The sequence below is a fragment of the Oryctolagus cuniculus genome, chromosome 11 (assembly GCF_964237555.1).
Source record: "Oryctolagus cuniculus chromosome 11, mOryCun1.1, whole genome shotgun sequence".
Taxonomy (NCBI): Eukaryota; Metazoa; Chordata; class Mammalia; order Lagomorpha; family Leporidae; genus Oryctolagus; species Oryctolagus cuniculus.
The window spans coordinates 11,578,276-11,600,071 of NC_091442.1; the positions used below are offsets into that span (position 1 = coordinate 11,578,276).

General features: G+C 60.2%; 1 protein-coding gene across 1 annotated transcript in view; it reads left to right on the forward strand.

Annotated features, from left to right (window-relative positions):
• The first annotated feature begins 4,202 nt into the window (after positions 1-4,202).
• The window catches only part of PREX1 (phosphatidylinositol-3,4,5-trisphosphate dependent Rac exchange factor 1), a 161,587-nt gene continuing 143,993 nt past the window's right edge, over positions 4,203-21,796 (forward strand). Inside the window, exon 1 of the mRNA XM_070051408.1 lies at positions 4,203-4,575. Coding sequence (XP_069907509.1) covers positions 4,357-4,575 — 219 coding nt within the window. The 5' untranslated portion in view covers positions 4,203-4,356. The remainder of the gene's footprint in view (positions 4,576-21,796) is intronic.

Consider the following 21,796-nt stretch of genomic DNA (forward strand, 5'->3'; position numbering starts at 1 on the left):
CGCGGATGGCAGAAGAGAATTCCCCGCCTCGCGGTCATCAGCATCAGTTTTCCCTCCCCAGGAACCGACAGCTGTCTGATTTGTCTCCCCGCCCCCTCTTTTGGGGAGTGTTTCCAGCTACACACATCGGGACCCAAGGGCGCCCCACCTGCACGGAGCTGTGGGGGTGCTGGGCGGGGAGGGAGACGAGGTCAAGGCTGAGATGGAGTTGGAGAGCACCCCCTCTAGTGACAGCTTCGTCATGGTTGGTTCAGCGAGTCGTTCTGTGCCAGCAGGAGCTGGGAGGCAGCCAGGCCCTCAGCCGAGGGAGTCCCCAGGGATCCTGCCAAGGCTGGGTGCCCCCCTGTCTGAGTCACGGGACCTGGGGGAGGCGGTGAGCTGAGGCAGGGGCTGGGGTACCTCCCACCACTCTGCTGTCCCAGGCCCATCATCCCGAGCGGGCCTCAACGAATGCCGTGTGGGTCTCTCTCCGCTCCGGACTGGGTGCACCCAGGGCAGGGACCTCGTCCGCTGTTTCACTGTTGCATCCCCGCCCGGCTCAGGGTAGGCCTTCATCACACATGGGCCAAACGGCAGAGCCGAGCATCTCGCCGTGGGTGTGTAGCCCACCAGCATCCGCTCCCCCGTGAGTTCGCTGCAGGCTGCAGGAGCGCCTGCCCTTTGCCGCTTTGCTTCCTTTCGCAGTCTCGCAGGGCCCCAGTGCCCAGTGCACAGCAGGTGCTTGTGCCAGGCACTCTGTGCAACACCACAGTTCCCTCCCATTTTTTTTTTTAATTTTAAAGATTTATTCTATTTATTTGAAAGACAGAGTTACAGAGAGGTAGAGACAGAGAAAGAAAGGTCTTCCATCCGCTGGTTCACTCCCCAGAGGGCCACAATGACTGAGGCTGGGCTGATCTGAAGCCAGGAGCCAGGAGCTTCTTCCAGGTTTCCCACATGGGTGCAGGAGCCCAAGGACTTGGTCCATGTTGTACTGCTTTCCCAGGCCACAGCAGAGAGCTGGATCGGAAGTGGAGCAGCCGGGACTAAAACCAGCGCCCATATGGGATGCTGGGGCTGCAGGCCAGGGCTTTAACCCACTGTGCCACGGTGCTGGCCCCCTCCCCTCTCTCCCGAAATCAGAACCTCAAGTTGTTCAGACAGCTGTGTCCCCGGGGAATGAAGCACGGCTATGCAAAGTCAACGGCAGCCTACTCAGGACCTGTTCAGGACCATACAGAAACAGGGAGAGAAGACAGTCCACTTTGTCCTTTTCTTTCCCACTTTGGAGTTGCTGTATGAGGTGATGGTGTTGACTCAGCAGCTGTCTTGTGACTGTGAGGCCCCAAACCTTGAGAGAGGAAGGGAGGGTCCCAGGTGCTTTGATTCCTTGAACAAGCCTCGGGGCCTTGTTGCCCGATAGACCCGGGCCTTGCATCCTGAGCCCCTCTTGCAGCTGCAGCATACTTGTGACGTCAGCTCCTGGTGCAGGGACTTCAATGAACAAGAGGTTTCATTCACCGAGCGCTGCCCACCCATGAGCTCCACGCACTGTCCAGGAGGCACTCAGGAATCCTGCGGCCACCGAGACCCTGGTGTCAGCTCCCCAGGTCACAGATGAGGCAGAGGCACCGAGAGCCTAGGCAGGGGGCTCGCAGTCCCCTCCTGTCTCAGTGCCATCCTCCCTGGAGACCGGCAAGGGGGGGGATGTCTCAGAGGGATCTGAGGGAGCGAGGGAGTGGGCTGCGTGGGCTCGGTTCAGAAACGCACAGCATTTGAGTCTTTCTGCGCTGTGTGCCCGTTCCTGGGGGAAGCGTGGGGACCTGTGTGTGTGTGGGATCCAATTCTTCCCTGATCATCATTTGCTGCGCACCTACTGTGTGCCAGCCCTCAGGTACTTTACGTCTATCAGCGGCTCTCAACCGGGGGCACTCCTGGCTCTGGGTGGGGGGCATTCAGCAAGGTCTGGAGATGTTTCTCGGTTCTTGCAGTTGGGCAGGGGTGCTGCTGGCATTTCGCGGTGCCGGATGCTGCTCCATACCCTGCAGTCCACAGGACGGCCCCCCATGAAGAATGATCTGACCCCCAAGTGTGCATTAGGCTTGCTCTCACAAAGACGCCCATTGCTACAGGTTAGACGACTGAGGCTCAGAGAAGGGAAGTGATTTGGCCAAAGTCACCTGGATTTGGCGCTGGACACAAATGCAAGCCCGTTTCCTTCCGCGGTCACGGTGCCCCTTTGACGCCCTCCCCATTTGGCACACCGGATTGCTGGTTCGCTCCCCAATTGGCTCCAACGGCCAGAGCTGCGCTGATCCAAAGACAGGAGGTGGGAGCTTCTTCCTGGTCTCCCATGTGGGTGCAGGGGCCCAAGCACTTGAGCCATCCTCCACTGCTTTCCCAGGCCATAGCAGAAAGCTGGATCAGAAGAGGAGCAGCCGGGACTAGAACTGACACCCATATGGGATGTCGGCACCGCAGGTGGAGGATTAACCTACTGTGCCACAGCACCGGCCTCTGGGTTGCTTTATTTAAAAAGACATCTTCACTTATTTATTTTTGTTTCATTTGAAAGGCAGAGAGACAGGTATGAGATCCACTGGTTCACTCCCCTAAAGTCCTCACACAGCGGGGGCCAGCCCGGGGCCAAAGCCAGGAACCTGGAACTCCATCTGGGTCTCCCATGTAGCTGACACGGACGTAGGACTTGAACCGCCACCTGCTGCGTCCCAGGGGGTGCATCAACAGGAAGTTGGATCCGAAATGGAGCAGCCTGGACTTGAGCCAGGCCCTCTGACGTGGGATGCAGACGTCTGGAGTGGTGACGTAACTCCCAAGCCAAATGCTTGCCCCAGGATTAACTTCAAAACAAGCAGCCGAGACTCAGGGCGGCGCCGTGTCCAGCCAGAGCTCACCGGGCAGAGCCTCCCAAGGGACCTCGACGGAAGGACCCACTCCACCCCCCAGTCTGACAGGGTCACTTCTTTTGTACCCTGCCCAGGAGGTCCCCTTGAGACCCAGGTCAAACCCCACCTTGCCTGTGACCCCCAACGGCACCGGGCTGAGAGAGCTGGGAGGGCAGAAGCCACAGCCCAGCAGGCACCTGCAGTCTTTACCCAGAAGTCCCTGGGAGAGCAATCGCTCCTGCCCAAGAGGGGATTCCAGCCGGGAGGGGGATGTTGGTGAGTCAGGAAATCCATCGCGCAGACAGTCCAACCCAGTGCCGACAGGGGCCAGGCCAGGGGGGCATTTCACACATGCAAAAGCAATAAATAAGGCGCAGGGCGCTGTTCCAAGGACTTTCCATCGACCCAGGAGTCGGCTCCGCTAGTAGGCCCATTGCACCGAGGGTCTGAGGGCAAGGAAACCAGCTGGAGTTCTCCCAGGGAGCAAGGGAGCTGGGATTTGAATCTCACCTTCCAGCCCCGTGCTCGAAGGCACGTGAGGACATCTGCCCAGCCGTTCCAGGCCCAAGGCCACACAGATCAGCCGGACTGGAGGCCCGGAGGCGGGGGCTCCCAAGGCCCTGTCCTGGGTGGTGGGGGATGGGCACTGGCCGCGGGCTAAGCGGCCCCGCAGCAGGTCACGCTTCCCCTGGGAACGCCACAACAGAGCTCAGGGTCACGGGGCAAGTTCTAAAACACAGGGAAAAAGGAGAAAGACTCAGGAAAGGGGAACTGGAGAGAGCTTGCGCCAGCCACGCACACTCCTTCTCAAGGTCGCGGCAGCGCCCGGGGGCACCCGTGGGCCCCGGAGTCCCGCGGCGGCGGCGGCACCGCGCGGGCCACGGCCGCCCCGCTGCCTTCCGGGGGCGCGCGCGGCGGGGCGGCCAGTCTGCGTGCGTGTGGCTGCGCGCGGCGGGTGTCGCGTGTGCCGGGTGGGAGTGGCATAGCCCGCGGCGGCGGGTGGGGGGGGGCCGCCACGCGTCCCGGCGCCGACTGGGAGCGCGGGCGCGCGCGCGCGTGGCTTCCCTCGGGCCCTCCGGAGGGGGTCCGGCCCGAGCTCCCGGGACACCCCCGCGCGAACGCGCCGAGCGCCGCCGCGCCTCCCGGGGCGCCTGGTGCGCGCGCCGAGCGCCTCTGCGGCCGAGCGCGGCGTGGCACTTGGCAGACGCTCCCTTGGCGGCAGCGGGCCCCGCCGTCTGGGAGCCCCGAGGGCCGGCCCCCTTCGCCCCGCGCCCAGCCTCCGCGCGCTGCCTCCGCCCCCGGCCCCGGTACCCGCCCCCAGTCCCGCCCGCCGCAGCTCCGCCGGGCCAGCTGCTGCGCCCGGCTGCCGGCGCGCCCCGTCCGGGATGGGGCGCCTGGACGCCTGAGTCGCCGCGGTTCGGCGCGACCTCCGCGCGGGGGGAAGGAGCCGGCGTCGCGCGGCCGCGCTAGCATGGAGGCGCTCGGCGGCAGCGAGCCCAGCGGCGATGGAGCCGGGGATGGTGCCCACCAGGACTCCAGGGGCCCTGGCGCCGCTGCGCCCAGCTCCGGCCCCGGCCCGTGCGCGGCCGCCAGGGAGTCCGAGCGCCAGCTGCGCCTCCGCCTGTGCGTCCTCAACGAGATCTTGGGCACCGAGCGGGACTACGTGGGCACCTTGCGCTTCCTGCAGTCGGTGAGTGTGGCCGGGGCGCGCGGGGCAGCTCGCCCCCCAGCGCAGGGCGCCCCCCACAACCTGTGGCCGCTGGCCCTCTCGGGGTGGGGGGCGTCTGGGGAGCCGCCCCCGGGGGCGCCCCGCCGGGCGCGCAGGGAACGGGGGCGCCCCGGGCTCCTTCGGAGTTGCGTCGTCGCCTCCTGGCCGTGGGTCTCCGGTCCTCGCCCCCCTCACCCCCACTGCGCGCTGCTGCCCTTTTGTCTTTTTCTTCCCCTCCCCGCCTTTCAAATAGTTTTAAAATTAGTTACATCCGCGAGGCGGGGGCTCCGGGACCCGGGCGCCCGGGGCTTTCGCTGCTGCGTCTTTTTGCCGCTGGCGCCTTGGCCGCCCGGTGCACCATCGCCGGCTCCTGGGGGTGGGGGGCGCAGAGCCTGCGAGCCCCGGCTCCCGGCGCCTTTCCGCGCCCAGCAGAGCCGGGCCCGGGATGGGCAGAGCCCCAAGGTGGGACCCCGCAGCCCGCCCACCCGCCGCGCACACGCCGGCGCCTGAGCCCGGGTTTCCGACTCAGACTGGGGGGGAGGTGTAGACCCCCCCCCATCTCCAAGTCGCAAAACCACCGCCTCGGCCTTTGTGAAACAGCAACCGTGTGCGGGGCGCCGGGCGTGCGCCCTTAGCAGGTGTGGACCGCGGGGTGGAGGCGCGTTTTCTGGTCTGCAGGGCGCAGGGGTTCCGCGCTGAGAGGCGCAGTAACTCGCCCAGGGGCGCGCCGCTGGCCAGGTGCGGCTGCTGGGCGGGGAACTGGGCAGCCCCAGGCCGTGCCTGCACCGCCGGCGGGGAGCTGTGGTTCTCTTAATTCTGCGAGAGGGAGGAAGGGGGCCGCTCCTCTCTCTCCTGGGAAGTGAGAAAAGTGGCCGGGGGAGGGGATGGGGTGGGGGTGGGGTAGGCGGGTCTGGGGTGGAAGTTAGAGACGGCGGCCGCTTTCATCTTCGTGCCTCCTGCTGCCTCCTCCTTTACTTCCCTTCTTTGCTCCCGGGAAGTCTTAATCCTGGTGCAGGGAGGGCTGGTGCCAGGGCCATACCCTGGAGCGCGCAGGTTCCGCGGGACAGAGGGGCCCGCTGGGGTCCGCCTCGCGGGGCTCCCCTCGGCTGGGTGAGGGCCGGGTTCCAACTCCAGAGCCCTTCACCCTGTGAAATGAGGTGTGTGTGTGGAGGGGGAGGGGCGCATGCAGAGGCTTTGAAAACCGTTTGGCCCAGCGACCCTTTGACAACAGCCTGGGAGAATAAGGCCGGGCTGGCTGTCTTTCGTGGCGCTTCCCCTCTCAGTTTACAAAAGCATCCGCTGGCCTTGGGTGCAGAGAGCCCCGTGGCTCTGAGCAGTGGGGGACCCTCGGGGAGCCCCTCGCTCCCCTGCCCAGCCACAACCTGCTCCTCTTCGGCCGCAGAAGAAACAGGAAACACGGGCGATTTTTATATTAACGGGGGGGGGGGGTGTCCAGCCCTGTCTTCCCCACACCCTGGGCCCTGGGCGGTGCTGGGGTGAACCAGTTTCGGCTCCACGTGTCAAGGCGGGGAGAGGAAACCAGGATAATGGAAATTGATTAGTGTCAACCATTCTTATTAAAGAAATAAGACAAAAAAATGTCTCTTCTCCCACGGTGCCCTGGGTGCTTTGAGTCTGCCGAGTTGGGTGAGTTTTTGTTGCTGATGGGGAGGGAGTGGCTGTGAGCCGAGTCCACGGTGACACGGGTCTCGTAGGGACCTTGCCGCTGCGTCCACCTGGGTTTCGCCACCTGTGCACTCCGGGAGGTCCGCCCGTGCTTCCTGCCTGCCGTGTCTTTGGTGTGTCCCCACGCTGGTGCCAGAAGGGACTGGCTGTGTAACCTGAGCAGCTGGACCTCCCCTGGAGCCGCAGGAGTCCTCTTGCCCCCTGCCCCGGAAGGAGTAGCCCCAAGGCCTTTTCATGTTGCCTTTTTTTTTTTTTTTTTTTTTTAAACCTGGGGCTTAGAGCTTCAGGAACCACTTATTACCGTGGCTTCTCCCCGGCCGCCGGCAGGTTCTGATTCTCCTCCATCTTCCCACCCTCTCTCTCCAGGCTTGTACTAGCTCAGGGATTTCCCCCAGCCTCCTGGCTCCAAGAACGCACGGGAATCCCTTGCTGCCGTTCATTGCGTGGGCAGAGACGGGTCTGGCCCTTGCTGGGAGCTGGACCGCTGGGGTGGGCTGGGGTCCTCTCCCACGGAGGGGACAGTCTGTTAGAAACGCAGCGCTAGCTGCAGGCTGGGCCCTGGAGCCGGACAGCCTGGGCCTGGTCCTTGGACTTGGGGCCTTGCCCACTCGGCTTTACCTTCCTGAGCCTTGCCGTCCTCACCTGGGAAGTGAGGGGAGGTAATAGACCTTAGTTAGTAAGCTTTTAAAGAGGATCAGAGAGCCCTTTTCATTGATACAAAGCATTCGGAACAGTGCCTGGCAAGCAGTAGGTGTAGAAAGACTAGCCATTGTTAATTACTGTTATGTGATCATTGTAGTGTGGGGTTCCAGCTTCCAGGGAGCAGGGGTGTTCAGGGAGGGCTGCCTGGAGGAAGTGAGGGCAGAAAAGAGGATAGGGCTCTGAGTAGGTTTCCTTTTGATTCTGTAAGCTCCGGCCACAGGAACCAGTGGTTTTCATCTGTTCCAGGCCTGGGGCGTTGGGTTGCTCCAGAACCTCCCCATCTGGTCTCCAGGGGCTCCGTGAGGGGTGCTTTGTGTGTGTCGAAGGCTCTCCCATGTGTTGCTGCATCGGTCTCCAGTGACAGTGCCGAGGCTGTGGTGCCCGGTGGCCAGGGCCGCCTGGCTTCGTGGGTCTCCACGTTTAGAGGTCGCGGTGTGGAGAGCGGTGCTGGGAGGGCCGGGCAGGGCCGGGCGGTGGTGACGCCTGTCCTCCTGCCGTCGAAGTGCCTCTCCCGTGGTTTCCACGGTGATGGGCGCTGGCATCACCCCTCGGACGGATCATGTCAGCTGCACTGACCCCAGAACCCGTATCTCCCAGGCTGCCTCTGGCCGTCCAAACTAGGGGCCGGGCATGTGGCACAGGACTTGGAACCCTGGCTCTGTGACCCTTGACCTTCACCCGTGCTTCCTCCTGTTACTTCCCCTCCGCAACTGCTGTTCCCCATCACCCAGAGCGGGCCGGGCCGCGGTGAGCGGTGTGGTCAGGCCACCGGGGTCTTCCTCCATGCTGCTGTCTGTTCATGGGCGGAGGCGGTGTGGGGCTGGTGGTCACGGCTTGGCCTTACTCGCCGGCGATGGCGGTGACCCTGGGCAGCTCCCCTGCCTGCTCTTTCCTATCTGTGCAATGGGTGTAGTGCTGCCGCGTCAGGAAGCGTGGACGAGCCTGAGGCTGAAGCTCCCAGGACGGTGCCAGCCACGTCGTAGGTGCTCGGGGTGTGGCCATGGGGAGGGGGAGGAGGCAGAGAAGACTGCCTTTTGGGGGTTCAGAGACCCCCTCCTTAAGGAGGAGGCCACGCGAGCCCTGGGCCACCTGCCTCTTGGTTGGGTTGGTTCAGAACCCATGTAATGGGTGGTGGACAGAGAGGAAGGCCTCGTCTGAGTGAGCAGAGAGACCCTTGGGTAGGGAATCCAGCCACAGCCCCTGAGGCTGAGGACAAAGCCCTGTGACTCCCAGCAGCCAGAGCGCTCTGTCCCGGGCGGGGGGCAGTGTCTCTGGGGAGAGAATCGTGCGTCAAGAACACCCAGATGGGAGGAGACCCAAGTTCCCCTTCTCATTGGGGCGCTGCTCGCCAGAACTGTGCTTTTGTGCCATGACGATGGTTTCTTTTCCTTTTTTTTTTTTTTAATAAGTCCTCTTATTTATTTATTTGAGAGGTAGAGTTACAGACAGACAGAGGGAGAGACAGAGAGAGAGGTCTTCTATCCACTGGTTCACTTCCCAACTGGCTGCAATGGCCAGAGCTGAGCCAATCCAAAGCCAAGAGCCAGGAGCTTCTTCCAGGTCTCCCACGTGGGTGCAGGGGCCCTAGGACTTGGGCCATCTTCCACTGCTTTCCCAGGCCATAGCAGAGAGCTGGATTGGAAGTGGAGCAGCCGGGACTAGAACCAGCGCCCATATGGGATGCCGGTGCTACAGGTGGAGGCTTAGCGGACTGTCACAGCATTGGCTGTGATGATTTCTTTCTTTTCTTTTCTTTTTTAAAAGAGATTCTGGACTCCCGGTCTCACTCCAGGGAGGCGTGCCAGGGTGCTGGGGGTTGGGAGCACAGTTTGGATTCCGAAGCCATTGAGACAGAGTGACCGAGCTGGTGACGTTAGCAAGCACACGTAGCACAGTTCTGCTTTTGGAAAACGAGCAGACAGCACGGGGCCGGGAGCTCGCAGAGCAGGCTGCCGGGTGTGTATCTGGCGGAGAACCAGCGGGAATACAAGCAAGGAAAAGGGTGCAGCAAGTGCTGCCTGGGCACCCCTTCCGTAGGAAGATACGCGCACGTGTGGCTGTAGGAACAGACGATGCCAGGGGCCGGGGCTGTGGCACAGCGGGTTAAGCCGCCCCTTGGCGACACCAGCATTCCTATCGGAGAGCCGATGTGAGTCCCTGCTGCTCTGCCTCCGACTCAGCTCCCTGCTGGTGCACCTGGGAAGGCAGCAGAAGATGGCCCACGTGCCTGGGCCCCTGTACCCACAGGGGAGAATGCCAAGTTTCTGGCCCAGACCTGGCTGTGGCGGGCATCTGGGGAGTGACCCAGGGGATGGACGGTCTCTCTGTCTGACTTGCAAATCAATCAGTCTTTAAAAGAACCCACCAACAGAGAGAACTGCATGTGCAGCATGGCTGTTGGATAAGTGCGGCTGTAGTCACGTTTGCTAACGCACAGTGCAGGCCCTGTGTGAAGCCCGCTCTGTGTATGCACTCGGAAGCGGCAGGTGTGCCTGTGCCTCCCAGTTTCCAGATGGAACAGAGACAGCGAGAGGGCAGGCTGTGTCCCGAGATGGCGCGGCCTGCCAGAGCTGCCCCTGGGACCCGGCGAGCGGGGCTGCTTGGCCTTAACCGTTACCACGCCCCCGAGCGGCTCTGAGCAGTGCTGTGCTCCCGGGCCAATGCCGCCTCCGTGAGGCCTCCAGGCTGTGCGGGTAGGCGAGAATGAAGCCAAAAGGCCCCAAGTTCCTGCACTTGAGGATGCGGGGGGCCTGGGATGGGCCCCCTGGTGCCAGGCCGAGCATCATCGGGAAGTTGGCGGAAGCCTTGTGAGGATCAAAGCCTAAGCGTCCGCAGGCTGACGTGGCCCTGCCTTGTGCGTGGTGACGGAGCTCCGGGTGCAGTCCGGTAGCCGGCTTTCCCAGGGTGCGGGTGTTACTGAGCACCTGCTGTATGCTCCAGGCAGCCTTCTAGGCTGTGAGAACGCAGCCATCATCAAGGCAGAGGGGACCCTCGTCCTCAGAAGAAGGTCGGCCCTAGGGGATGAGGGGACGCAGTGGGCATTTGAATGAGCTGTTCTTCCATGAACACCCTGGGGGCCCATTCATGATTCTGCTGGGTTTATCCATCACTTTCGGAAGCCGGAAGCACCATGGAGGCCCAGGTCCCTGGCTTTTGGACAGTGTCCCGACTTCAAGCAGGGAGCTGCAGACCTGGGGGCCGTGCCCTCAGGCACAGATCCCTGTCGCCTCAGCAAGGGGCCTGCTGGCCTTCGGACCACCTGGCCGCTCGGATTTTTGTGACTTTTTTCATTTCTTCCAACAGACACAGGCTCTGTGGCCGGAGGCGTGGTGGGAGCCGGGCTGAGCCTGGAGCCAGCGTGCCAGGTCCCACTAGCTTCGTTCCCGGGGCCAGGGCACAGTTAGAGCCCATCGTGCCCGGAGTTTAGGAGACACGGAGGGTGCAGGCGAGCCAGGGGCATCATGGGGTCTTAATGTTGCCAGGGGGCCATGCAGTGAGGGCTCGGGTGGTCCACGGCCCTCTCTGGGGACCTGTGTCTCAGCCTGATCAAAAGTCCCCCCAAAAAGGTGTTTTGGGCGCTAGCAGCCGACATGGGGCAGATCCCCACCGTGACCTCCACCCTGAACGCTCTTGTGTTGGGGGATTGGTCTCTCTCTCAGCCTTGGGGCATAGCACGGAGTAGCACAGGGAATCCAGGTGTGTGCGTGCGTGGAATTAGCATGATAGGGTTTACTCTTTTCACATGGTTGTGTGGCTGGGGTTTCTTTCTCTCTCTTCCTCTCTCTCTCTCTCTCTCTCTCTCTCTCTCTCTCTCACACACACACACACACACACACGCACGCACAAACACACAGACACGCACACACACGGGTCATGGTTAAGAGCACAGACCCTAGACCTCAGTGGCCTGGGTTCAGATTCCAGCCCTGCCCCGTGTGACCTTCGGCGTGTCCTTGGTCTCTTAGAGCTGGGACGGGGAGGGTCGTAGCCCTGCGGGGTCGCTTCACGAAGTGTGGGCGGTTGTCCGTGGCAGAAGCAGAGGAGCCCTGGGCCCTGCGGCCCTGCGTGGGTTTTTCGGTTTATTTTTCTGAGCTCCTGCAGGACCACGAGGAGTCTGCCCGCCCCTCTGTTGTCGCCGTTTGGACACTCAGTCTCTGTTCACCTGCCTGCCTCCTTTCCCAGGGTGGGACCTGCACATGACCCCTCGATCCTGGCCGAGGGCAGGCTATAGCAGACTGGGGGAGGCGGGACCATCGGCCACCAGGACCAGTGGTCGTGCTCTTCCCTGTTGCTAGCGAGGGTGGGCGGCTTCCGTGAGGAGCACGGATGGGCTCAGAGCGAGCAGCGGGCCGGGGAAACTTCTATTCATTCACTCACTCACTCACTCACCCAGTGATGGACGGTAGGGTTCCGCCGCCACCTGTGCCACCAGCATCCCATACCAGAGCTCTGGTTCGAGTCCTGGCTGCTCCGCTTCCTCTCTGGCTTCCTGCTCATGCACCTGTGAAGGCAGAGACCCCATGGAGCTCCTGGCTCCTGGCTCGTGCCTGGCCCAGCCCTGGCTGTTGTGGGCATCTGGGGAGTGAACCCGAGAATGGAAGAGCACCCCTCCCCCAACCTTTCCCTCCCTCTCTTGTTCACTCTGCCTGTCAAATAAGTAAATAAATGACTCCTTTAATAAAAAGCACGTGTCACTTAAAAAAAAACTCACTTAAAAGTGGACATTGGGCACCTGCTGTGGGCCAAGCATTGCGTGCTCTGCCGGCACGTGGCTGGAACAGATGGACAAGGTCCTTGCCATCATCAGATCTTCAGACGGTGCAGGAAGATCACGTGGAAGTGACCAGAGCCGTCAGCTCAGTGATGTTTGCCGAGGCCTTGGTGTGTGTCCGTTCTCAGCCAAGTGCTGCGTGCTCAGGACCTCTCGGGCCCTTGCCGCGACCTCGGCGGGGAACAGCTGTCCTGACACGGGGAGACGAGGGCCCAGAGAGACTGAGTGACCTGCTCCAGGTGGCAGGGGTGGAGGCATCCCCTCCAGGTGAGGTGGTCAAGGCAGACCCCTGTGGGAGGGGGGTGCTCTGCTGAGTCCTGAGGGGAGAAGGAGTCGGCCACGAAAGGCGTGAGAGGAGTGTAGGAGTGCGTTCCAGGCAGCAGGAGCAGCATGTGCAAAGGCCCCGGGGCAGGGCCGTGCTTGGCTTGTTTGAGGACCAAGGTGGCTGGAGCGGGCAGCAGGGGAGCTGAGGTTGGTGTGGTTAGTGGGGGTGAGGCTGTGCTGGTCTCCTGTGCACAGTGAGTGGTGGGGACTTTACTCCTGATGGTGGGAGGAGCCCCAGGTTGCCAGCAGGGGTGTGGAATGGTCCAGTTGCTGGTTGGAAAGCTAGGACCGCACAGCTGCCTCCTGCCCCCAGGAGGGAGTGGCCACATGTTCCCCTCCCCCCAGGCTGATCCCCTGCCTGCCTCCTGTGGACTGAGTGCCCCCACGAGCTGGTTCTGTCCCCTGTCTGGGTCTTAGCTTCCCTGTGGGTACTGTCACTGTATGGCCAGGACAGGCTCCTGGAGAGGTTCAGCGGGGCTGACCACACCCAGAGAGGCTGTGGGGCCCTGTTTCTGGCCAGGGTGTGGCTGCGATGGTGTGAGATGGGCCCCTGCTTCCTGTGGCAGAGGGAGGCGCCCCTTGTTTTCTGTTCAGGAAGCTAATTTGCAAGATTACAAACTGCGTGATGGGACCTGGGACTCCGCCCTCCCGCACAGCCAGTCCCAGCAGCTCTTGCTGCGCAGGTGAGTGTTCGGGCCCACCTGGCAGGTGAGGAAGTGGCCCTACGACCCAGCTGGACAGGGCCGGGAGCACCCAGGCCCCTCTGCTGTCACCTCGCCTCCTACGTTCTGTCCTCCACATGCCCTGAGGGGTCCTCCACGGGCCCCGAGGGCCCAGCTGGAGCCCGAGCTGCTTCTGTTCACTCAGAGTGAAGGTCAAGGCTTTGGGGTGCCTAGAGCATCCTGCCAGGTCTGGCTCTGTGGCTGCTCTCATCCTAGCCCCCCTTAGAAAAACAGTTTATTGATCGAAAGGCAGAGGAGAGAGCGAGCGTGAGAGAGGAGAATGCTTCCATCCGCTGGTTCACTCCCCAGTCTGCCACAGCTGGGCCAGGGGCCTAGAACTTCATCCCCACCTCCCATGTGGGTGGCAGGGACTGAACCATCTGAGCCATCACTGAGCCTCCCAAGACTGCACCCACAGAAGGGTGGATCAGACACAGAGGAGCTGGGGCTTGAACCCGGAACTCCGATGTGGGCCGTGGGCATCCCACGTTCCAGCCTGGCCCCTGGGCCAGATGCCCGTCTCCGTCTCCTGTCCTCTCATTTGGCTTTAAAGATTGAGAAGTGAGGGCTGGCACTGCGGCTCACTAGGCTAATCCTCTACCTGCGGCGCCGGCACCCCGGGTTCTAGTCCTGGTTGGGGCGCCGGATTCTGTCCCGGTTGCTCCTCTTCCAGTCCAGCTCTCTGCTGTGTCCCAGGAAGGCAGTGGAGGATGGCCCAAGTGTTTGGGCCCTGCACCTGCATGGGAGACCGGGAGGAGGCACCTGGCTCCTGGCGGCCACTTGGCGGGGGGGTGAACCAACGGAAGGAAGACCTTTATCTCTGTCTCTCTCTCTCACTGTCTAACTCTGCCTGTCAATAAATAAATAAATAAATAAAAAGATTGAGAAGTGATTCAGGCACCGTAAGGCTCACCGTACCGGCACGTGGCTCGAGCTTTTGGGTCCAGGTCCGGAATCTCCCAGTCTTGCCTGCACTCCCTCCTTGCAGCTCCCTCCACGCCCCGAGCGTGCCCCTGCCTCCTGCTCTTTTCAGCTAGTCTCTCTGGGTGCTCTCCCACCAGGGGGTGCCTGCAGCTCCTCCAGGCCTTGTAGGACGCCTTACGCTTGTCCGCGTCTCCTCGCAGCCGCTCTGGCCTCACTGATTCTGTCTGCTTCCTGTGGATCTTGTCCCTTAGTGGCAACACCAGGTGTCTTACTTTCTTGATTGTTTATTGTCTGTCTGTCTGTCTCCCCCTTCCGAATGGTGGCTCCATCAGCATGGCCTTTTTTTTTGTTTAATGTTTTTTCTCCTCGTCTCTTGGGCTTCAAGAACAAAGCCTGGTGCCTAATAGATGCTCATTAAACATTTGTTGCGTGAAGAAAAGAGTTTCTCTGGATACACGCATGCGTTTTATTACACAGAATGCTTATTTGGAATTATGTAAGCGCTGCAGATTTTTAAAAAACAATATTTATTTAATTTATTTGAAAGGCAGAGTTAGAGAGAGAGGCAGAGACAGATCTTCCGTCTGTTGGTTCACTCCTCAAACAGCTGCAACAGCCAGGGCTGGGCCATGCCAAAACCAGGAGCCAGGAGATTCTTCCAGGTCTCCCACGTGGGGGCAGGGGCCCAAGGACTTGGACCATCTTCTACTGCTCTCCCAGGCCACAGAGAGAGCTGGATCGGAAGTGGAGCAGCCAGGTCTCGAACCGGTGCCCATATGGAATGCCGGCACTACAGGTGGTGGGCTAACTCACTGCACCACAGTGCTGGTCCCAGTACTGTGGATTTTTTGTGCAGACTTCTGGGGACCTGGGCCCAAAACAGTCAGGTGGGTGGGGGGCTGAGGGGAGTAGACGCAGGAGAATTTCTGCAGTGCGGCGTCTCATTCCAGCACCTGGGCCCTGGCCAGACCGTGCGCGTCAGGATCTTGTCTTTGTGCCTCGGTGCTGTGATGGGCAAAGAGCCTCTCTCTGGACCTTGGTTTCCTCATCTGTACAATGGGCTGGGATGCGTGGCACAGTGCCTGGCGCATGTTCAGCCGCAGGAGTAGGTGGAGTGGTTCTTCCTCTAACAGCGTTTCAGATTGTTGGAGAGAGACAGCAGCTCCTCTAGGGCAAACTTGCAGATCCTTCCTGGGACCCGAGAAACAACTGGCTTCATTTGACCAAGTGGCCCCCGCCCCAGATGCTTGGTCCTTGCACTCAGGTGGGAGCAAGGGCGCCTCTGGGGTGACTGTAATCGCAGCAGGAAGGTGCTGGCCACTCCCTTCTGCGAGAAGCCCACCCAGACATGGGGAAAGAAGAGGTGGATTACTGAAAAATACCTTAAGGCTCCTCCTACTCCCCATGGAGACCCCCCCCAGGAACTAGAAGGGGGCAGAGTGCCCTCCCCTCCCCCTGCTGGGGGGGCTGTGACACACCCCAGAAATGGTGTCCACGGAGGGGGTCTCTTGTGCATCCTTGCACATCCGGGGGCTTCAAACAACAGCTGCTTGTTAGCTTGAGGAGTCTGCGGGTCTCCGAGGCTGTGGCACGGTGTTGGCGGGGTGGCATGGAGGGTGTGCCGAGGCGGTCGGCAGAATTTGGCTCCCTGCAGTTGGAGGCTGCAGTCGCGTCTCCTTGCTGGTCCGTCCCTGCTGCTGGGCCCTTCCCCGGGCAGCTCGGACTCTCGCCCTTGGGGATGGACCCGGTCCCTCATCCTCCCCGCCCTGCTCCCACCGCCCTCCACAGCTCCACTCACCTGAAAGGGAAAGGGGTCCCACGGGGCATGCACCCGTGGGGGCAGGGGTCCCAGGGTCGGCTCAGGATTCCGCCTGCAGGGATGGTCAGGGTCCATGATGGGGTCCAGGGCCCGTGTGGCCTGAAACCCTGTGCTCCCTCCCTGGGGTGAGGCGGGCAGGTGGTCTGGCAGGGTCGCCAGGTTCATTTTGAATGAGGTGGGGCTGGCGGGCTGCCAAGGGGAGAGGGGTAGGGAGTTTTCTGGCTTCTCTCCCACGGTGCACAGACCCCCTCCCCGCAGATGATCTGCCACTGGGGTGGCTGAGGATGAGCCCCGAGCTTCCTGCCTCTTGGGGCCCCTCCCACAAGGGGCTGGGGGCTGGGCAGGTGCCCACCGCTCCTTCCCAAGAGACGGTCACCCGTTCGTTTGTCCCAGATGGTGTCTGCTCTGGCTCTGAGGCTGGCACAGGGAGCGAGGAAGCCATTCTGCCTGTGTTGCTTTCCAAGTACGGAGGCTTTTCCAGATAACTCATTGTTGAGCCGTTTCTAATTTAATTCTGTTGTGCTTGGAGAATGCGCCCTGTGGGTTTTCAGCGCTTTTGAAATTGATTGCAACTTGGTTTAAGAGCCAGCCTATGGGCTTCCTTCATGGCCATTCCATACGTGTTTGAAAATATCGGGGGCTGCATTGCTAGATGGACTGTTCTACACATAGCGCTGACAGCGGGGTGGCTGGCCATGGTGTTCAGGTCTTCTGTGGCCTTGGTGACTTCTGGTCCCCTTGGTCTGGTTACAGAGAGAGGGCTGTGGCGTCTCCACAGGGTGTGGGTTGTGCATTTCTCCTTTGAGTTCTTTTCAAATTCTAGTGCTGGTGATCGATGTTTATGATTATGTTTTATCATTATGAGATACTTCTGCTTAGTAAAATGTGGACGTAGGGAGGCCGGCGTTGCAGCACAGTGGGTTAAGTCGCTGCTTGCGATGCCAGCATCCCATATCTGAGCACTGGTTTGAGTCCTGGCTGTTCTGCTTCTGATCCAGTTCCCTGATAAGCTGCCTGGGGAAGCTGGTATCAGCCTGGACCAGCCCTGCCATTGTGGCTGTTTGGGGAGTGAACCAGCAGATGGAAGATCTCTCTCTCTCTCTCTCTCTCTCTCTCCTTATCAGTCTGCCTTTCCAATAAATAAATAAATCTAAAAAAAGTTTAAAAAAGGATATAGAGGAAAATGTCTATGAGAGAGATCAAGCGAGAGCGAGCGAGTGAGCTCCATCCGCTGATTTACTTAGATGATTTGTCTGCAACAGTCGGGGCCGGGCAGGCTGAAGCTGGGAGCGGGGAACTGAATCCGCGTTTCCCACGTGCATGGCAGGGACTCGGTTACTTGAGCTACCACCTGTCGCCGGCCCGGGCGCAGGCCAGCAGGCAGCTGGATGGAGTCCCGGACCTCCAGCGTGGGATGCAGAATCTTACCTGGCGTCTCGAACAGCAGGACGAACAGCTGGAGCATGAAGCCTCTTCGCCTGAAGAACGCTCCGTAAACCTGCGTCTGATGCGATTGTAGCCACGCCGCCTGCTTTCCGCTTTCCCCCTTTCCTTTCTGCCTCTGTGCCTTTTTAAAACGGATATATGTGTTTATCTGAAAGGCAGAATTACAGACAGAGGGAGAGACAGAGCTCTCCCATCCTCTGATTGACTCCCCGGGTGACCACCCTGACATGGCTGGGCCAGGCTGAAGCCAGGAGCCTGGAACTCCTTCTGGGTCTCCCACGTAGATGCAGGAGTTGGAATACTTGGACCACCTGGAGCTGCTTTCCCAGGTGCATTAGCAGGGGCTGGGTCAGAAGTGGAGCAGCTGGGACTTGAGTGGGTGCTCACGTGGGGTGCTGGAGTCTCAGGCAGTGGCTTAACCCATCGCGCCACAACACTGGCCCTTCTTTGTATCTTTATATTTCTTTTTTTTAAAAAATAAGGTTTTCTTTATTTATTTGAGAGGTAGGGTTAGAGACAGAGAGAGGGAAAGACAGAGAGAGAGGTCTTCCATCTGCAGGTTCACTCCCCAGATAGCCACAATGGCTGGAGCTGGGCCTGTCTGAAACCAGGAGCCAGGAGATTCTTCCGGGTCTCCCACGTGGGTGCAGGGGCCCAAGCACTTGGGCCATCTTCTGCTGCTTTCCCAGGCCATAGCAGAGAGCTGGATCTGAAGAGGAGCAGCCAGGACTCTAACCAGCGCCCATATGGGATTCCAGTGGCGCGAGTTGGGGCTTAGCCTACTATGCCACAGTGCCGGCCCCTGGGTCTGGATTTTAAAATCCATTGTTTCAGTCTCTGCCTTTTAGTGAGACAGTGTAGCTTACTTACATTTATTGTAATTGTTGACCAGGTTGGGTTTAGGTCCCGCCTCTTGCTGTTTCATCCTGGCTTGTTTGATGGGGCAAGGACAATCATAAGGAGTCCCCCACGCCTCTGTCCCCTGCTCGTCTGGGCCAGCCCCGCCAGCTTTCTGCCTGTTTTGAACTGTCCTCAGCGGGTTCCAGCCTCTGAGCCTTTTCATTTGCTGTTCCTCTTCCAGGAGCACCTTTAACCTGCTTTCTGTCAGAGGCCCCGCCCTCTCTCTCAGCCCTCAGCGCAGGTGCCACCTGCGCAGGCTTTCTCTGTGCCACTGCCTGGAACTGTCTGGTCTGTTTCCCCGTTGTGTGTCTCCCCCACCAGAATATGAGTGACAGGAGGTGAGGGTCCCTGTGTGCTGTGGTCCCCGGCGAGTCCCCAACACCCAGTGTGCAGTGGAGGGAAGGAAGGAACGGGGGAGCCGGAGGGATCGGCTGGGCTGTGGCTCTGGGGAGCAGGAGCCCCAGCGAGGGGGGGTCGCTCAGCTCCCTGTGGGACGCCACACCGGGAAGGCAGGGGTCGACGTTTTACGTCACGGAGCCCTGTGTGGTCCCCAGTACCTGCTGCTGATGGGGTGGTTCTGGAGGTTTACTCCGCTCGCTCACAAGGGCAGTGGAGATGTGTGTGTCAGGAGCCCCTGCTGCTGCAGGCGCGCCCTCCCAGGAACCGAGCGAGCGTGGAAGACGCCTGCTTCGCGTCAGCATCGTGCATTTCTACACACCTGTGGGGGGCTGCACACTAAACCAAGCTGGTTGCATTTATGGGCAGTTTAATGCATTCTCTGAGTCGACTTTCTGGTGGCTTTGTATTTTATCCTGCCTCCCCTTCCCCTGCTGTGCGGGGTGCGCACGCGCACACACACACATTATTGTTGTTGCTTGCATCCATCGGAGAGTAGTGGCAGCCATGACGGCCCTGAAACCCTCTGCTGAGGACCGGACCTTCTCTTACGTAACTGAGCAGAATCAGGAACTGGGTGGCGGAATCCTCCCCCTCCCCCCTCACCTCCGGCCTCCTGGCCCTCCCCCATTCCCAGCCTGGTGCGGGCTCCAGTCCTGGTTTGTCACCGCCCTGCCTGTCCTGCTGGTGATGTGGCTGTCCTCATCCGTGGTGAAAGCTCCCTCCTGGGATGTGGCTGTGCTGGTGCCGGCCCCACCGCCAACCGGCCGCGTGACTGTGGGCCTCAGTTTCCCACTCTGTAAACCAGAGAGTGTTGGTTCCCGCCGCACGGGCGTGTCCGTGTGTTCCTGAGACAGCCTGCTGGGTGCAGGTCTGTGGCAGTGTGCACAGCAGGCAGTGACCCTGGCCCTGGGGGCTTCCGCTGTGGTGACCCCCGGGAGACTGGGGGGAGGAGTGAGGTCAGTTAGTGCTGGGGTGGTGTTGGCTTCCCCGGGCGCCCTGCACGCACTGGCTGGGTTTGCCTCCCTGCATTTGGAACATCGAGATGAGGGAAGAGATCTCGCCCTTAGTACTACTCCGTATGCCTAAAATGCTGTTTCTCCACCACTGTTTCCTAATGGGTGCTGCTCACCCACCCACTGTGGCACGGAAGGTAACTTCCGTTGTTAGTTGGAGAGGTTTTTTTTAAAAGGCCATGTTTGTTTCTTAATGGTCATGTCCTCCTATCTATAGCACATGGTTGTGATTTTACTCTGACAGTTGTGCGACACTGTTCTCTGTTTGAGTGTATTTGTTTATGTAAAAACGTGAGTCAAGGGGCTGGTATTTTGGTGCAGCGGGTGAAGCCGCCGCCCCTGATGCTGGCCTCCCACGTCAGAGCGCCAGTTCAAGTCCCCACTGCTCCACTTCTGATCCAGCTTGCTGCTGATGCACCTGGGGAACAGTGGAGGATGGCCGCTGCACCCCTGTGGGAGACTGGGTGGAGTTGTGGACTCCTGGCTTTGACCTGGACAGGCCAGCTGTTGTGGCTGTTTGGGGAGTGAACCAGTGCTTGGAAGATTGATATCTCTCTCTCCTTATGCCCCCTCTCTCTCTGTCATTCTGTCTTTCAAATAAATAAATATTTTTAAAAAATCCTCGGAGCCCCTACTGTAATTTACTTACTGTCAGAACCACGAGTTCCAGGCTGGCGCCGTGGCTCACTTGGCTAATCCTCTGCCTGCGGCACTGGCACCCTGGGTTCTAGTCCTGGTTGGGGCGCTGGATTCTGTCTCAGTTGCTCCTCTTCCAGTCCAGCTCTCTGTGGCCCGGGAAGGCAGTGGAGGATGGCCCAGGTGCTTGGGCCCTGTACCCGCATGGGAGACCAGGAGGAAGCACCTGGCTCCTGGCTTCTGATTGGCTCAGCGCCGGCCGTGGCAGCCACTTGGGGAGTGAACCAACGGAAAGAGGACCTTTCTCTCTGTCTCTCTCTATCTGTCAAATTACAAAAAAAAAAAAAAAAAAAAAAAAAAAAAAACCAAAAAACAACAACAACAACAAAACAGAACCACGAGTTCCAAACTGGAGGGACCTCATACTATTATAAAAAATTGATATGGGGGCTGGCGTTGTGGCGCAGTAGGTTAAAGCCCTGACATGCACTGCCAGCATCCCATATGGGCGCCACTTCAAGTCCTGGCTGCTCCACTTTGGATCCAGCTCTCTGCTGTGGCCTGGAAAAGCAGTGGAAGGTGGCCCAAGTCCTTGGGCTCCTGCACCTGTGTGGGAGACCGGAAAGAAGCACCTGGCTGCTGGCTTTGGATCAGCTCAGCTCCAGCCATGGCAGCCATTTGGGGAGTGAACCAGTGGATGGAAGACCTGTCTCTCTCTCTCTCTCTCTCTCTCTCTCTGTCTCTACCTCTGTAACTCTTTCAACTAAATAACAAAAAAAAATTTTTTTTTAATTGATATGAGTTTCTGACAATGAAAAGTCAGTTCTCCTATAAGAATCTGTATTTCTGGTCCCCTAGGTAATCAGCAGGTGTAGCCACACCACACCAGGCTCACCTTCCCGCGGGAGACCCTGGCTGGAGCTTCGGAGTGGCTGCTGCTGCCCAGGGCCCGGTGCTGGCAGGCCTTCATCAGCCCCTAGCCCTACCCCTTCCTGTTGTGGCCCCGACCCGACCCTGACCCTGACCCTGACCCCGACTCCAACCCCGACCCCAGCCCTGAGCTCAGGTGTCCGTGGCCGAGTGTCCTTACACTTGTCCTGCTGGTGTTTAGTCTTTCGCTCACGGAGTTCAGAGGACAGAGGGATATTTCTCGCACCCCTCCTTTCTGTCTGATGGGAATCAGAAGCCAGAGCGAGAGGGGCACATGGCGCTTGAAGCAAGCAGGAGGCAGCGCAGGTCCTCTGTCCCAGCCGGGCAGCCCCTTCTGTTCCAAGACTGTGTCTCTCCCTGCCGCTGGGACGGAGACCCATGTAGCACCCCCGTCACCTGCCCGGCTCTGTGGGCTGTGCATGTGGGACAGCTGTGCCAGCCGTGGGGGGGTCTGTGTGGGTCTCTAAGGTGGAGAAGGGGGGCAGGGAAGACGGTTCCTCTTCGAGGGGTGATGCTGTCACCCCAGCTTCCACTTCCTGTGGCCTGTGGGCAATCATTCTCTTCTTTTTCTGCAGCATCAGCTGTTAAACAGGAAGTTCCCACATCCGTCTGCCCCGCTTCCTGTCCTCAAGGCCCCTGGGGAGACCCCCGGGGAGCGGATCCCAGTGAGGAAACAGTGGGTTCCTCCGCAGGCGTTCAGGGTCCCGCAGGTGCCACCCGAGGCCCTCCTGGGCAGGCTTAGTGTCTGGCAGGTGTTGGAAATGCAACAGCAATAACGGTGACACCCACGCCACTGCCACCCCCACCAGCCAGAGCCAGCAGCCTTCAGGATGCTTTGGTTGCAAGCGACAGAAGCCCCCTCTCTCTCTGCCTTCAGCGAGAGGGGGAGGTGCAGGGCTTGTGTCCGGGAAGGTCCAGCCCCTGTGCCTGC